The sequence below is a fragment of the Camellia sinensis genome, chromosome 3, assembly GCF_055761805.1.
Source record: "Camellia sinensis isolate YWXY chromosome 3, ASM5576180v1, whole genome shotgun sequence".
In the NCBI taxonomy this organism is placed as follows: Eukaryota; Viridiplantae; Streptophyta; class Magnoliopsida; order Ericales; family Theaceae; genus Camellia; species Camellia sinensis.
In genome coordinates this window covers 217,113,582-217,126,565 of record NC_138963.1, presented here as the reverse complement: position 1 = coordinate 217,126,565, position 12,984 = coordinate 217,113,582, and the positions used below count along the sequence as shown (strand labels likewise).

General features: G+C 40.0%; 1 protein-coding gene across 1 annotated transcript; it reads right to left on the bottom strand.

Moving 5' to 3' along the window:
* Positions 1 to 8,576: 8,576 nt before the first annotated feature.
* Positions 8,577 to 9,335, bottom strand: LOC114295372 (uncharacterized). The gene has a single exon (XM_082918839.1). It carries the CDS (start codon positions 9,333 to 9,335, stop codon positions 8,577 to 8,579), a length of 759 nt encoding a protein of 252 aa, XP_082774965.1.
* Between the last annotated feature and the right edge of the window lie 3,649 nt (positions 9,336 to 12,984).

The window sequence follows — 12,984 nt, the reverse complement described above, 5'->3', positions numbered from 1 at the left end:
CATTCTGTTCAATTTTGCATTTCCTGCTAATCTTTTCTTTGCATTTCTTGTTTACCTGCTCATTTACGTCATCCATCTTTTTCTGCTTATAGCTATGGGTTTACACATATTTCGCCTCTCTAGCTCTGGTCTCGGTGAGGCCTCTTGAGTTGTCAGTACCCCGCTCCCAATACTACAACTCTCGATTCGAGCGATGCCGCCGTGTAGACTAAGACTTCCCTTACTTTCGTCGTTTCTTTAACACTATCACCGCGGATCAGGTAACAAAACACTAGTCTTTACATTTCCATACTACTGTTTCCATATTGCTGTTATTCTCATACTGTACTATTTCCATACTGCACTATTTCCACTGCACTGCTTCCACAATGCAATGTTTCCATACTGCACTATTTCCACTGCACTGTTACCATAATGCACTGTTTCCATACTGCACTATTTCCGCTACACTGCTTCCATATTGTGTTGCCATACTACTTAGATCCTTGACATCTGGCATCTGCTTCCACAGGTTGGCTGGCACCTCTAGACGGGTACCCCTCAGGTAACGAGGGCGACCTACGTTGCTGCATGGCATGCCTCTACCATGTGGATTTTGTTTGAGGGCCCCTTTGGTCGAGCTTATTCTCTGGGACAGAGGTTCATCCGCCAAACACGAGGGGTAACGGATTTGAACATTCCACATCTTCCTCCTCTCGGCATAAGGGAGGTGGATGTACTTCATGATGGTCCTCAGATTGACTTCCTGATGTTGGAAGAGGATTGCGATCGACATCATGAGCCTGACGACTTCATCACTTTCTTGCAGACTCGAGTGATGGCGCCTCTTATCCATAGCGTAGCCCGTGCTATTCCAAAGGTTGCTGCTGCTGCTGCTAGAGGTGCTTCCGCTGTTGCTCCTGCTCCCAAGTTTCCTATGATTCTGACTGAGGTCATATACATGCTGCCAGACGGGGTGATTGAGCAGATTCCTTTTGAGCACATTGAGGAGAGGGATCGTAGATTGGTGCTTGCTCTCGGTGTTGAGTAGGGTACACACTTCTTTCTATTTCTATCCATTTTGTTACTTTATGTTTTCACTACCCTCTGTTATTTCTGCCCACTGTACCATGTTATTTCTGTTCACTGTATTCAAATGCTCTTCCTTTTACAAGTACCTAGGACATATGATGACGACCTCGTCTGGACGATTGACCGCCTGCTTCTGATGGTGCGGAGGAGGCAGACTGCTCTGGCCACTCACGGGATTAAGGCATGCTATTGCCCCTAGTTTACAATCATGATAGTCTTGCCCATAACTTTAACGGACTCTTCTGATATCTGTACCCTCTCTCTCTTTTCAGCTTGAGCCAGCACCAGTTGCACCTGCAGGACCTCCTTTAGCTAGGAGACGGAGACGAGGCCCAGTGATGAGCAGAGCAGGAGCTGACCGAGGAAGAGTGTGATGACCCTGCCATATATAATATTTTGTATTTAATTAATCAAGGTGATTTGGATTTTAACTAATTATTTTTTTAATTTAATTGTGGAACTGATGAACAATACTGGTATTGATTCGTACGTAATTTTATGATAGAGTTATTTCAAAATTAGAAATTAAAAGCTTAAGTGGCTTAAGAAGGTGAAATTGACGAATTAAATTATTTTAATTTTGAGTATCAGACCATATGGGGGTTTAATTAAATAATCGATTCAATTTGGTAAAATTGATATTTGATTAATTAGGTCCGAATTGGAGTTAATTAAGTTAATTAAATTATGAGGATTGAAAATTGTGATTATTATGAATTAAATTTATTCATGGGATGTCCAATTTGAATATGTAATTTATTGACAGAAATTTGAGTCTAATTAGAAATTGAAGGCCTAAATGATTTAGGAAATCAAAATTGATGATTACAATATATTTAATTTAATATTTGGAGCCTTTTGAGAGTTTGATTAAAAATCTGATTTAGAATGGCAAAAATTAAATATAATTAATTGGGCCTTAATTGAAGCCAATTAGACTAATTAAATTATGTGAGATTTGTGATTGAGTCAAGATTAATTAAGATTAAATGATGTTCAATTAAATTAAAATGTAATTGATTTTTTTTTTAATAAAATTATAATGCAAAAGGGATGTTGGTGTGTTTTGGAAAGTACAAGGCAACAATGCTTTATGCATATATATACATCATCAAGTCATAGTGTGCTGGGACAAAACAGAGCTGAGAGGGAAAGAAGGAGAAACCGAGAGAGAGAGAGAGAGAGAGAGAGAGGGAACTCAAACTATTGTCCTGGAGAGTTCATGTAAAGGGAATGGAATACAAGAAGAGAAGTAATGTGAGAAAGGAGCTCAAGAATTCATCAATTGTACATCAAATTGAAGATTAAAGGTAAGGATTTCAAGCTTGAATTTTGTAGAATCCTTGTATTACACTTGAATTAAAGATGAGTTTGGGTTCAATTTCATATAATTTGGAAGAAATTAAAAAACAAAGATGAAGAGATTAAGTTAGGTTCATGGTTATGGAAATTAATTATTTTGGGTTTGATGTTGTGATTCTATATGAAATTAAGCCTCATTGTTACATGCATGAGTAAATTCTACAAGTTTAATACTCTAATTATACATGCATCATGGATTTTGAAGAATTCGAACTAATCCAATCTCATATTTTAAAGAGAAAAAGGAAAAAGCTTTAGAAAGATCAAACTTATGGAAATTTGGAATTAATCCTAAAGTAAGACAAAGTTTGGATTTTACTAAGAAAATTATGAATTCGTTTGATCCATGCATGTAATTGAATTTAAAAGTTTTATTCAATTTAAACACATTTTGGAACATCCATGATCATAAATTAAGTTTTTGGTTAAAAAATTGAGTTAAGTTGAAATTCTAAGAAATTAATTTTGTAATTCATTATTTAAGTTTGATTTTTGTTATTAATAATGAAATTGAATTCCATTTTTACATACATCATGAAATTTTCAGGAGTTTTGAGGGTTTATTTCATGTTTTAAATTTTGTGGGTTTGATATGGAGAAAATAAATTAAATCTAAATTTGGACGAATTTGGAAATAAATTATAATTTATATTTGCGAGTCAAAATTAGTTTGATTTTGATTTAAATTTCTTACATGTACATATTTTTGAAAGGACTTTATAACTTTAATTTATGTTTTATAAAACAAAGAAAGAAGAATGTTGGAATTATTATATTCATGAAACTATTAGTTTAATGATCAAAGAGATTTTTGTATTAGAAATTGGAAAATTAGTCACGGGTTCATTTTTATTAATAAAATTACATGTTTAAATTGGTTAATGCAAGAGTTTAAGTTTTGAAAATGTGTTTCGAAATTATTTTGTTGGTTTTGAAAGGACAGAAAATTTGTTGGCCGCTCGAGCGGTAAAGTCACTGCTCGAGCGAACATTAAGGCCAACCAGTATTTTTAAAAAGCTTTGTAGGCTGCTTGAGCGACCAAGGGTGCGCTCGAGTGAGGACCCTACTTTCAACAATTTTTGACTAACTCTTTTAAATGCATAATTGCATCCTCATGACATTCTAAGTATTCTTAGGCACCAATTGGACTCACATAGTCATCGAATGAGCTAGAAACACATAAAGAGAGTTGAATTAAAATGAAATGATTATTGAATGGTGCTTCTATTGTGTTTTTGTTATGTGATTTGTTTAGGTGGACATCTGAGGCCTTATATCGACTTAACCACTATGAGTAATAACTTTATAAAGATATGTTCAAGTTATGTTTACTTCCGAAAATGTTATTACTATCGAAATTGATATATGATTAATTGAATGACCTATTGAAACGTTATTTTCTCATAATGAATGAAGTTCTGTTTCGAAATGGTTTTGTGGCATCCATTGAGTATAGGCCCTTGCTTGGGGGAGACAATACCATGGCTAGGCCCTTGCTTAGGGGAGATAATACCATGGCTAGGCCCTTGCCTGGGGGAGACAATACCATGGCTAGGCCCTTTTTTGGAGGAAACAATACCATGGCTTTTGGATTTATTGGCACATAGAGATCTCTAGTGTTAGACCGTTATGGTCTATTCTTATTGGAATATTGTTACTCTATTGGATGTACCACAAAAATTGTCATTGAATGAGAATTGCTATTAAGATAACATGGATCATTGAGAATTGGATTGAAATTGGAATTGTAACGAAAATACTATCGAACAATGGTTTTTGTCATTGCAAAGGATAATCAAATTGTATTGCCTATTGTAATGGATTGATTCGAAAATTGAAATATATGATTTGATATGGAAAATGGTTTTGAAATCGTAAGACAGGTTTTTGTATTATTGTTGAACTTCATTCATCTAACCTCTTTATTCTATTATTACTCACTGGGCTTTAGCTCACTATTTATATGTATATGTAGGTGAGAAAACTAAGCAACAAGGATAGAGAAACCCTCAGAGTCTACCCGTGTCAGACTTTTGAAGAGCTTTCGGAATGGACCAAGTTAGGCTCGAGTAGAGCCAAGAAAATCAGCCCCCTTAGCTTTGTCAAATTTGTATTTTGCTGAGTCTTAAATATATATGTGTGTGAGATATATAAGATTTGTATATGTTCATAATATATTATTGTATCATGTAGGTACAAGCTCAATGGACATTTTTATTTTTGTTGTGCTCTCGCCTTAGGCCCCAATATGATATTAAATATTTTGAAATTTTGTCTTTGAGGCCGAAAGTAATCTAGGATTACTGGCCGGTCATGACTCTAGACCCAAAGGGGCAGGTTTGGGTTATGACAGAGAGGCAGAGTGAGGCAGCACTCATCTCCTGAGGAGTCTTTCAAGGACTGCACGACTTTTGAGGAAGAGGGGGAGGCGGTTGGCATGTAGTCTAGTAGCCCCAGTGATGACAGCAATGCATCTCCTCTGTGGCCAAGGAGGAAGAGAGCGAGGATGGCTTGCTGATGATCATGATGATTTTCCGTTTTTGTTTTTGTTTTACTTTGTAGTTAAAGACTAGCTTCAGATGGACCCTTTTGTTTTTGAAGGATTTTCTTTTGTTTTGCTTTGTAAAACAATGATCGGAGTTGGACTCGCTAGTTTATAAAAGACAAGTTTTTGAATGATCTCCTTGCACAATATGTGACGCATGGCATGTGATGAATGGTGTAACCTTTGCATGGTAACTTCGCACAAGACTTAAACAACGAATATCTACTCTTGCACTCATTCTTGAGTCGGATAGCAACCCACAACTGGACAAAACATAAAATACAACTTGATAACAGGAAAACAAAATGAAAACAACTTGAAAATACTAAAAAAGATTTGGTACAAACAAAACAAGACTCAAAACACAACCGTGGTACGCCAGGACAAAGGCCAACTTTTTCTGAAATTACACTGATCTAGGCCCTTATTTGGACTTGGCCGAGCCAAAATAGGCACGGCCGGGCTTCATTGAGGCATGGCTAGGCCTAAACATGAGGTTGGTCAATGCTGTCCAGCTGTCATGCATTGTTCCTTCTCAACCTCTATAAATGGTGCTCCTATGCTGTTTTTCTGCAGAATAGCAAGTCTTTGGTAATTTGCTTCAAGATGGAAACATTGCCCAGCAATAGGCTTCGAGACTAGATAGCCACTTTGGACGGCTTGGAAAAGGTGAACTTTCGTGGTTTTGGCCTAAACGCCCTTTTTCCTCTAAGACGCATTTCTCTTTGCTTCCCATTTCTTCATGCCGCAGTTCCATGTTAGAACTCGGTCACACATGTATTTCACTTTGGTTCACAAGAGGTATGCCCGACACTCGAAGAATTTTGAGCTTTGATGGAGTCTGGGAGCGATGAAGAAATCATGCTGCAACCTCATTTTGGCCATGCCCAAGCTTTGGGACAGATGTGTGGGTTAACATTACACGAGGCTCGGTCCTTAGCACATGATGGGGAGCTAGATATCCCCGGTTTAGTTCATTGATTTTCTGCTATTGGAGATAGGAGTGACCTTCTCTAGTGAGGCCACCAGCAACATGCTCTCTGTTTATGCCTTCTTGCACAATTCCTCCTTGTCCCTAGTTTCGACGGAGCTAGTATCTGGTTGATCGAAGTGGCCCAATGTTTGATAGAGGGTAAGAGTTGTATGGGCCTGGCACTAGCCGAAACCTTGATAGGTTTAGATGCTTTCCGTCGGGGAGAGACTACACGGTTGGTAGGGAGTCCGCTACTTCTCCAGGTATTATTTCCCACCTTGCTAATTTATAATTCTCACATCACTCGACACTCAATCTCTATTTTTCTCGCATAACCTCTTTCTTACTTTTCTCTCATCGTACACCTTTCTATTCTTTAATCTCTCTTATTTTTCATACCTCCCCAGGTCTGGTTAATAGATAAACTACAAGTAGTGGACCCTTGCCCTGAATACTCGGCCAGAGCTTACTTCTTTCACCAACGGCTAGTAGATTTCCCTTCAAAAGGGTTGTGGTGCGACTGGATATACAGCAGATCTGCAGCTAACATAACTTGGCATTGCCCCTAGCTTAATTTGGCTGAGATGAGCTACAACATGTCCCCGACAGTGGGGTGTAGAGTTAATTGGCCTCACACATTGCGTGCATTTTCCTTTCCAGTTCAAAAGCCAGTTTGGGCACGATCAGATGCGTCCAGATGAGGGAATGGAATACACAGCTTCATTTCTGGTTCATGCCTCGCACCTACCCTGGTATCTCGTGGCCTGGAGGTTGAAAGAAATTCTGGCCCCTGCCATTAGTTTCAGTTAGATCCTTTTTGATGAGTGTTTAGCTTGGCTTGAAGACAAAGAACAAGTTGGGCCATCTTTAGCTGTGGAAACTTCTGTGAGTGCAAGCAGAAGACATAGAGCTACCTGACTTAGCTATGTCCCTAGTTTTACTACTTTGATCTTTATTTTCAAGTTTTAGTAGTGTAAGATGTAAAAACAACTTTGTTAAATCAAAGAGTTGGAGAATATACTTGTGTTGAAATCAATAAAATTAAAATTGCGAGTGCTGAAAATTTTCCTTTTGGTCCCAAAAATGGTCCAAGTTGTAAAAAAGTAAAATTTTGAACAAAATCAACTTTTATTAAAACTTTTCAAAACAATTTTAGGAAACGATCACTAGCTAACACGCAAAGAATTGATTCTCAAGATGTACAATCCCAAATCAAAAGATCATAACTACCCCTGATTGCATATCACTGCTGCTCTGTATTGTAACCAACTTTTCTTTCCAAAATGAAGATCACAACCGACTTAATAGATGATGAACAAAGATGACCTGATCAAAAAAATAGACAAGACAGTTGAGTTGGAGATGGTTACGCTGAACTTCAGGGAGAAGTTGCCTATGTATCCTAAAAATGGGAATTAGGCCTTATGTAGTTCGGTTGAGGTTCACTTGAGTATTAACTCTCTGATTTTGCGTTCTAACTTTTGCCAAAGTTGCCTTTTAGTATTTTTCAACCTTGCGAGCTCAGTTTTTCTTTATTTCTAATTTTTTTATGCTCTAACTTTTGCCTAGATCTCTCTTTCAGGTTTTCAGCCTAGCGAGCCTCTCAAGGGTAATATTTCTTCAACTTGTCCATATTGATCGGTTGTGAGAACTCTAGGCCACCTAAGTCCATGAGAATAACTGCCCCTCATGATCAGATTGATTTGATGATGTAAGGACCAGTCCAGTTGGGTCGAAACTTGTCCCTTGGGTCATGGATGGGGACTCGATTGTCCTTCAGCAACATGTCTCCCTCCATGAGATTCCTGGACTTAACTTTCTTGTTAAAATCCCTAGCAATTCTACGTTGGTAGCCCTGGACGTGATACGATGCCCTTAGTCTTTTCACATCAAACAATATTAACCCCTCGAACCTACACCGTTACTAGTCTGCCTCCGCTATTTGACACTCAGCCGTAACTCGTAGCAACGACACTTCAATTTCGATTAGCAAAATAGCCTCTATCCCGTAAATGAGAGAATAAGGGGTCGCCCCAGTAGATGTTCGGATTAAGGTTCTGTAGCCCCAGAGCGTGAATGTCAGTTTATCTGGCCAGTCCCTGTAAGTCTCCACCATCTTCTGTAGAATTCTCCTGATATTTTTGTTCGCAGCCTCAACAGCTCCATTGGTTTGCAGTCTGTATGTTGATGACTTATGAAAAGCCACGTTATATTTCTCAATCAGCTCCAACACCTCTTTCTTGAAGTGTGAGCCATTATTGGAGATAATCTCATTCGGAACTCCGTACCGGTAGATGATATTGTTCTTGATGAACTTAGCCACATGTGACACTTTTAGCACAAAGTATGAGTGGGCCTCCACCCATTTGGTGAAGTAGTCAATCGCTACCAAGATGAATTCATGTCCGTTTGACCCGTTTGGCATAACTGTGCCGATAATATCGGTCCTCCAAACAGAGAATGGACATGGTGAAGTCATATTGTAGAGTTTAGACGGTGGTATGTTCATGCGATTGGCATAAATTTGACATTTATGGCATCACCGTACAAAACTGATACAATCCTCTTCCATGGTTAACCTGTAGTGGACTTGTCTAAGGATTTTTTGGGCGAGCATCACACCATTCATGTGGGCTCCGCATCTCCTCTGTGAATGGCCTCCACAAGGCGCTTTGAATTCTCTTCCTCAACACACAATTTATGCATTCTTAAATGGCTTCTTTTGTACAACATGTCCCCACAGATGATAAATTGGACGGCCAAACACCGTATTCCTCTTTTATCCTTGACAGTTGCTCTTGGTGGATACGCCTCCATTTCTAGGAAATTCAAAGTATCATAGCACCAGGGGTTCTTGTCTGAAGCCTTATCTATCGCGACAATGGTTTCATAGGCCAGTGTGTACTTCTGTTCAATAATGATCGGACGTATCCTCACTCCCAATGGAATGTCTACCATAGAAGATAGAGTTGCTAGTACGTCAGCATACCGGTTGTTCTCCCTTAGCAGATGGGTAAACTTTAGATTTTCAAACCGCGGAATTAACATATCCAATGCCTGATGGTAAACCTTCATTTTCTCTTCTTTAACCCGCCAATCTCCGTTGGCTTGAAACACAACCAAGTTTGAATCCCCGATGATGTCCAACCTTTTTTCCTCTAGTTTTAGGACGACTTCTAAACCAGTAATGCACGCCTCATACTCTGCTTCGCTGTTAGATACTTTAAATCGGAGTTTGAAGGCTAAGGGTATATAGGAGTCATCAGGTGTTATCAGTAACACACCGATTGCATAACCATATTGATTGGCTGCTCCGCCAAAGTACATCATCCACGTTTTCTCCTCTATTTGCAGAATATCTCCATCTGGGAAAAAGTACTCCATCGCTTCGGAGTGAAGAAGTAACCAATGGGCTAGCCTACCTATAAGCGCTAGTTTCTTAAAGAGATATTTGATGGGATCTAATCTTGAAACTAGAATTATTGAGTGAGCTAACAGGTAGTGCCTCAACTTCCGGGTAGCCCATACCAAGGCTAGGCAAGCTTTCTTGAGGGGAGTGTAACAGGTCTCATAGTTTAGCATTTTCTTCATCAAGTAGTAAAAGGCTTTCTCCACCTCGGTCTCTGACTCCTGAGCTAACATACACCCCATGGTTGAGTTTTTCACTGACAGGTACATAATCAACGATTTTCCCGAGTCTGGTGGTGATAACACAGACGAATTCTACAGATACTGCTTGACCTGTTCAAAAGCGAACTAACAACAATCATACCATCAGAATTTCTTTCATTTCTTTAGGAGACCAAATAGTGGTTTACAAGTCAAGGTTAATTTCGAAATAAACCGTATTATGAATTACATTTTACCCAGAAAGCTGCGCACCTCCTTTTCAGTCCTCGGTGGTGGCATTTCTAAGATGGCCTTGATTTTGGAAGGATCTACCTCAATTCCTCTCTGTGTGATTAGAAATCCCAGTATTTTTCCTATTGTTACTTGTAGACACCCCGTTTTTAACCGTTCCCAAGACTTGGATGTCATCGCTTGTGCACTCGATGATTGTGACTATTTGTGCTCGTTTTAGTGCCCGAAGTCCTCGGTGAAATGCACTATCTTTGAGCCTTTAAACCCTGTCCATTCTATGCCTTATTTTGGACCAAAACCTTAGTGTTTCAAGCCCAAAACCTTAGCGTTTCAAGCCTGCACCCCCTGGTGGCTAGCCGGCCACTAGTGACCTTTTTGTAGATATTTTGTTAACAACTGTTCCAACTGTTGGCACAATTGCCTCCATCTTCATACACGTGTATAGACGGATCTAACTCAACCAAATGCATGTTTTTCTATATATACAGGGTCTTCTCCCCCATTTTTGAGGGTTGGCAATTTTGGAACAAATCTCTCTCTCTCTCTCTCTCTCTTGCAAATTTGTGCACACTAGCCTAGTTACACTACACTTTTGCCTACACTTCCTTAATCAAAGCTGATCATCTTTAAGATGAGGTTCCTTGAGGCCTTGTTGGAGCTCTTGAAGGTGGTTTTAGCTTGAATTAGTGCCTAAAGTTGATCTTTGCTTCAAGAGGTATACTACTTCCCTTTTAAGCTTGCTTTGTTTTCTTGTTTTTCTATCTCTTTCCACTGCTTTTGGGCTATTTTTGGGCATAAAAAAACTCTATTTTTGTGGGCTGAACTTGGTGTTTTAGGCCATTTAAGGTTAGGGGGGTATTCCTTGCTTGTAGGGCTTTTCCATCTTTGTTTCCCACCTTCAAACTATCTTTTTTTGGGCTTTTGAACACTGAATTTTAGAATATTTTCAGTGGTAAAAATCATGCTTTGAAGTCCAAAATTGGAGGGGTTAGCCTCCTCTCTTTGTGTCTAGTTTGCTAGCCTAGTAAGCTCTATGTGTTAGCTTTATTTTCTAGCCTTCTGTAGCTTAATTCAAGCATGTTTTAGGCTCTATTTTAGACTGTTTTGCCTCCTTTTTTGGCTGTTTATTGCATTTGAGTCTTGTTTTGCATGCCTCTAGTGTAATAGTCCTCACAAACTTGGTGTTTTAGGCCTTTAGGCAACACTTGTTTGAGTTGATTGCCATGTTTTAGTGCTTTTCTCACTTCATTTCAGCACTTATAATCTCTACAATCTCCCTAATTTTTTCACTCTTTGTTTGTTTTGAGGGTTATTTCAACCTTAGGATAGTTTAAGCTTGAGATTGAGGTTCATTGCTTAATTGTTTAATCCTCTTTTGGGCATTCATTACCAACGGTATGACATCTCTCTTGCCTTAAACTACCCCTTGTTTGACACTTCGTTCTCTTTAGATGACTTCTCACCAATGGACTTAATTGGTTAAGGAATGGTTGGTGTGGGAGCCGGATTTTATTAGATTCATAGGGACGGATGAGCGTGTCCGGTCCGAAACGTAACCTGTATACGGCATATACCCCAGCCAATCAAGGAGCCGAATAAAATAACCAGTATCCCAGCCAATAGAACTGACTCCGAGTAGAGGTACATGTGACGGAACAAGGATAGGCCCAGTCCAAAGGCCTAAAGAAAATACTATAAATATGGGATCATCCATCAGAGAGAAGTGGGTGAGAACTATTGTGCTTAGTTTAGAATACAAGTAAACTTGAGCGTAAAGACTGACTTGTCCGTCAGAGTGCTAATTCCGGCACCCCCGACCGGAGTGTTTATTCCTTTTCAAGTCTCTAGAAGAGGATCATTAGCGTCTCCCAAGATCAGAAGAGTATTTCCAAAACCACTTCTTCATAATTGGCGTCGTCTGTGGGAATACTCAAGCATATCCATGGCGGGCGTGACGGAGGACCCTCCAATAGCCACTGATGAAACCACGTAGAGAGACGACCTCACTCCACCAAACATGCTTAGACCGGACACCATCCCCATAAGACGCACTCTGAACTTCGCCTCACCCTCGACTCCAGAGCATGAAGCAATGCAAGCGATCATGGAATAGGCAAAGCAAAACGAACAAAGGTTGGAGAACATGATCTCAGAAAACGAACGTCTTCATGAAGATTTGGCCTTGGAAGTGGCGAAGTCCAAACAAGCTGTACGCCTAAATCCGGAACGATCTCCGAAGGCAGGTGGTCGACGACCTCGAGCCCGACAGAACAACACTAATAGCGACTCCGACTCGTTATCCCCGGAGCCCAGGAAGAAGGGGAGACCTGAAACTACCAGTTCTTCTGAAGAAAGTCCCCGTATAAGGCACAAGCGAAGAAGGAACAATTCGGACGAAGATCAACAAGATCCATTCGTACGACGGATTGCAAAGGCAGTACTACCCAAGAAATTCAAAGCACCATCATTCACCTTGTACGACGGCAAATCAGACCCCACCGACCACATCCACCACTACAAGCAAGCCATGACATTGTATGCAGATAACGAGGCCCTCATGTGCCAAATATTTCCTAGCAATTTGGGACCATTGGCTGTCAGGTGGTATTATAAACTGGAGCCGGCTTCAATCAAAACCTTCCACCAATTACAGAAATCCTTTAGGGCCAGATTCATCACTAACGAGGTCCAGTCGAAACAAGCCGACTCTTTCTGGGCAATGCAAATCCTGCCAGGAGAAACACTCAGAGCATATTCGGCGCGATATTGGGAATGCTTTAATCTTATTGATGACGCTTGCAATGACTCCATGGCCATCACCGCCTTCAAAATGGGATTACATCCAGATAGTGCCCTCCGCAGTTCCTTGACTAGAAGACCCCCTAAAACAGTCTGGGGTTGATGAAGAAAGTAGAGGAATACTGCAAAGTGGAAGATGATGCCTTGCAGGTTAAAGCTGAATACATGGCCAACAAAACGGCCCCTCTTGAAACTGCTCAGCCAATAAGTTTCGTACCACCTCAAAGCCCCAAACCACGACAACGGGCTAAACGAGACAAGAAACGGGATTCTCGCTGATCAAGCGATCAAGGCTCACACCGAGCAAATGAGCAACTGCAAGTTGATAGTAGGCGCACAAAGTGCGCCGACAAGAAATATTCAGAGCTATCAG

Excerpts from the sequence above, each read along its gene's own strand:
- LOC114295372 (XM_082918839.1), bottom strand. The coding sequence starts at position 9,335 with ATGGAGTACTTTTTCCCAGATGGAGATATTCTGCAAATAGAGGAGAAA.